At 40.4% G+C, this 4,512-nt stretch overlaps 1 protein-coding gene across 1 annotated transcript; it reads left to right on the forward strand.

Moving 5' to 3' along the window:
- The first annotated feature begins 413 nt into the window (after positions 1-413).
- Positions 414-3,372, forward strand: LOC121623997 (beta-1,4-galactosyltransferase 1-like). Its single transcript, XM_041961578.1, has 2 exons — positions 414-873; positions 1,479-3,372. The coding sequence occupies exons 1-2, from the start codon at positions 478-480 to the stop codon at positions 2,145-2,147; spliced, it is 1,065 nt and encodes a 354-aa protein (XP_041817512.1). The 5' UTR covers positions 414-477; the 3' UTR covers positions 2,148-3,372.
- Positions 3,373-4,512: the final 1,140 nt, after the last annotated feature.

The following is a 4,512-nucleotide window of genomic DNA, read 5'->3' on the forward strand; positions in this document are numbered from 1 at the left end:
CCATTTGACCACATACAGAACTATTATTATTGCTCTATTATTTATGGTAGTTGTACTATAGTTTTCAAAGACCATAAACCAATAATGAAGTATGAAGTAATGTTTTTAGTGCATAACTTTAGTTTAGTTTTGTGTCATAGAATTCAACATCTGTCTAAAAGCACTATACAGGTTAAAGGCAGTAATATGACAGTATTGTAGACATATACAAGATACACATCAGTACTCTTTCAACTGAACCAATGCTTTTGTTCTGGGTAAGAGGAAACAATGAAAACACGCATTATTAATTATTAACAATAAATGTGAGCCCCCACCGGATCAGCTGACTTCAAAAAGGAAGCTGCTCAAACACAGTAAAAACCTGTTTGGCTGCTCTTGTCTTTCGAACACCTTTGACTTGCAAAGGGAAATACAGGTAGCAGAGCTTTACGGGAGCCGTTGAGCATACAGCGCTCAACTTCAGGGGTGACAAAAATGCTGAAAAAACTCTTCAGAGTCCTGGCCGTTTTTGCTTTGCTCAGTCTGGTGTGTTTTTCTGTGGCTCTGTACTACAGCAAAGACGGCACTTTAGCTTTTTTTGTTCAGACACGTTCTGGAAATGGCACCCTTTCCATGACGACAAAAGAATATGTGCGGCAGGTGTGGGAAATGAAACCTGAAGTCCCAAAAGTCAGCCAAGGGATGACACAGAAGACAGCCTCTACAAACAAGACTTTAGGACCCTGCCCTGACGCCCCTCCAGAACTAGTTGGCCCCCTACACGTGGATTTTGATCCTGAACGGACTTTGGATCAGGTGAGAAAGGATGTCAGTTCTTTTCTTCAGGAGGGAGGACGGTACAAGCCAACGGACTGCATCTCCAAACACAAGGTGGGTGAATGAACATTAATAGATGAACAGAATAAACAAGGAAAGTATAGGAAAACAATAACTGACAGCTCTGGAAGAGTTTGCCATGATTTTATACACGCAGAATCTTATTTAAAAAGAGGTATCATATCTTAAGTGTTCTAACATGTTCTATTTGGATAATGTGTGAGGAGGGTGAAACCTGAATCTGCAACAACTTCAGGTGTCTAATGTAGCACAGGCAAAGCTGTAATAGGAGTTTTGGGCAGTCCAAGTGTAGAAATAGGTTATGTCAACTTTATTGTTTTTTTGTGTATCTATCATTCAATTTTATGTGAAACACGTTTGTACATTTTGTTTACTGTTTTATTTCATTTCACTCTAATTAACTAAAAAACCAAAATGAGCTCCAAAGTGAAACCAGAGAGGGTACTGACAGGGCACTCACACTCTTGGTAGTAAGTGTTTAGTAACTCACTTAAATAAAAATTTACTTTGTGCTCAAAATATAACTTCACCATATAATTCTCTGCTAACAGACTTACTGATATTCTGAGGGGTTATTTTGAGCCTCAATGATTCTCTAGATTAATGTTAAAGCAAACTTAATTGTTTGATTTGCCTAGGTGGCAATCATCATCCCATTCCGTAACCGGCACGATCACCTGAAGCACTGGCTGTTTTACCTCCATCCCATACTGAGGCGACAGCAGTTGGACTATGGCGTGTATATCATCAACCAGGATGGAGAGGGAGTGTTCAACCGGGCTAAACTGATGAACGCGGGCTATGTTGAAGCACTGAAGGAATATGACTACGATTGCTTTGTCTTCTCTGACGTAGATCTGGTTCCAATGGACGACCGTAACTTCTACAGATGCTTTGACAATCCCAGACACCTGGCTGTGGCTATGGACAAGTTTAATTTCCACTTACCCTACAACACCTACTTTGGTGGGGTTTCTGCATTGTCAAAGAGGCAATACTTGGAGATTAACGGCTTCCCGAACACTTACTGGGGCTGGGGTGGGGAGGACGATGATATCTATAAGCGAATTATCTTCCATGGTATGTCCATTTCTCGACCTGACTCGATGACAGGAAAGTACAGGATGATCAAACATATGAGAGACTTGCACAATGAGCCTAATCCAGAGAATCCTTCCAAACTGGGCCAAACCCACTGGACCATGGATAAAGACGGGATTAATTCCCTAAATTACACAGTCAAGGAGATTGTGAAGGATGTACTGTACACTTTCATCACTGTGGATATTGATGCTCCACCAAGCTGAATGAGGATGTGGATCTGGGATTGCAGTTGACTTTTTATCCACTGGGGTTCCAGCCCATAGAGATGGAACTCAAGTAGTTCTGTCTTGGGTGTGTGATCAGGTATAGAGTCATATATGCAAACCTGTGTGTGTGTGTGTGTGTGTGTGTGTGTGTGCTTGTGTTCAGGGGCAAATTGCAGACTATAGACCAGTGAATAGGGGATGGCCAATTGGAGACAATAGCTGCGTCCCCAACTGGAAAACAGCTGAGGTCAGTGGTTAACGTCAGGTTTAGTGTCAGGGTCAGACCAATCACGGCAATGGATGGGCTTTGGGTAAGTCTCCAGGAAATGAATGTAAGTCTATGTAATGTCTCCAAAAATGACCAAAGTCATTTGTGAAAAGTCATGCTGTACTTTTAAAACAAATAAAGCAATCTTAAAATCAGTTGTCAGAGGCCAGTACTTAGGAGACATGGTCTCTCGTCCTGGTACCAGTGTGGAGTCTCACTGCTGCATTTTGAACCAGCTGCAGGCGAGATAGGGCTGAATGACTGATTCATACATAGAGAGAATTGTATGAGTGGAGGTGAGAGGAAATAAAAGAATGAACTACAGCCTCCAAAGTCTATTTGAACTTAAAGTCAGTGTAAACTTTATCAGCTTGAAGTGCAGAGACTCTATCCTTGCCTTCACACCTGGCCATAAGGAAGTGAGTGAGGGGGCATAAAAAACAAAAGAATTTAATAATGCAGTAGCCTCAGACAGAATAAGTTGAATGCAACAACATAAGGCTTACTGTCTCAAAACGCCTAAGCTCAATGAACAGTGCTGTCCATGGTTCTGAAACAACAGCTGAGCTACTGTCACATGTATCTCAGCCAATATTTCTTATTGTTTGTGCTGTTTTTTATAGATAGGCAGAGCTTAAGCAGAGTGGGCAAAATATATAGCAAAACTGAGGAGCTAAGCCCACATAAGACCCCTTGTGGCACCTGGCCCGCTCCACACACAATTCAGATGTACTTTACCTTTAATTGCTCTTTGTGATGGATTCAGATACAACAACAGCAAACAGTCTCCTCGCAGAGAAGGAAAGGTAAGAATATGAGATGGTTTGAGACAGAGAGAACCAAAGCAGAGACATTGTGTCACATCCAACAGCTTTTTGTATCTTGTAACTGCAAATATTACATGTGAAGTGAATGACACAGAGGCCAAACAGGAGTGTTTGGTTGGCCAATGTTGGGGTAAAGTGTTTTTTTTTTTAGTTTCTAATTTGTCTTTACTGTACAAAGTAATAACTTATTTCTACAATTCACCCAATTCCAAAAAAGTTGGGACGTAAACATGTAAAACAGAATAAAAATAAAAACAATGTATTCATCTGCACATCGACTTTTACCTTCAACCGACAAAGGTGGTGAACCTCGCTCCATCCTTGTTGTGAACCACTGAGCCTTTCCAGGATGCTCCTTTCATACCCAATCATGATGCTATCACCTGTTACCAATTAACCTGTTACCTGTGGAATGATCCAAACAGGTGTTTCTGGAGCGTTCCACATCTTTCTCAGTCTTTAGTTGCTCCCGTCACAACTTGTTTGAAACATGTTTCTGCATCAAATTCAGAACAAGCAGATATTTACAAAAATCAATGAAGTTGATGAGGTGAAACATTAAATATATCGTCTTTGTATTGTTTTCAATTGAATGCATTTCAAAGAGGATTAGCAAATGATCACATTGTGTTTTACTCATGCTTTACACAGCATCCCAACCTTTTTGGAACTGGGGTTGTTCTTGACCTTACTGTAACTGTAGGTGGTCACTGTGAACATGGAACATACTGGAAAGGTTTTCACTGGCAGTGAGAAACCTGTGAATAATAGAAACTTTTGCATTGATTGTTTCAGTGGATGCTATTCCCTTGGCTCTACAGGGTATTCCCTGGACTTTTGACTATTCTTTGTTATGAGTGAAAAAGAGAAAACTAATTTTGGTGACAGTTATGCACTGCTTGATGTGCCTTTTTCTTTTTGGCATATGGGTTTACTGTTCTGAGTTATTTGTGGCCTTTGACAATAAAGCAGCTTTACACAGTGCAAACCGATGTGATGATCATACCAATAATGAACATACATTTTTTTTAGAACAACAACAACTATATTGAAATGTGTGGTCACTAGTCCACTAGTCCAGCTTCCTGGTGAAAAATGTCAGATATTTCATGACAATTTAGCCTCTGAGGGCAGTAGCCAATGTTTCGGGGCTTCCAGTGGATATCCAGATAAGGGGTAATATATCCTGGTCAGGTCTTTAAAAAATTCAGATAATTTTGGAAAAATCTAATAAAAAGCCAAATCATCGTCAGACAGTTTACCCACA

Source organism: Chelmon rostratus, chromosome 20 (genome assembly GCF_017976325.1).
Source record: "Chelmon rostratus isolate fCheRos1 chromosome 20, fCheRos1.pri, whole genome shotgun sequence".
In the NCBI taxonomy this organism is placed as follows: Eukaryota; Metazoa; Chordata; class Actinopteri; order Chaetodontiformes; family Chaetodontidae; genus Chelmon; species Chelmon rostratus.

Excerpts from the sequence above, each read along its gene's own strand:
- LOC121623997 (XM_041961578.1), top strand. The coding sequence starts at position 478 with ATGCTGAAAAAACTCTTCAGAGTCCTGGCCGTTTTTGCTTTGCTCAGT. Across the intron at positions 874-1,478 it reads ACTGCATCTCCAAACACAAG|GTGGCAATCATCATCCCATT; the intron begins GTGGGTGAATGA and ends TGATTTGCCTAG.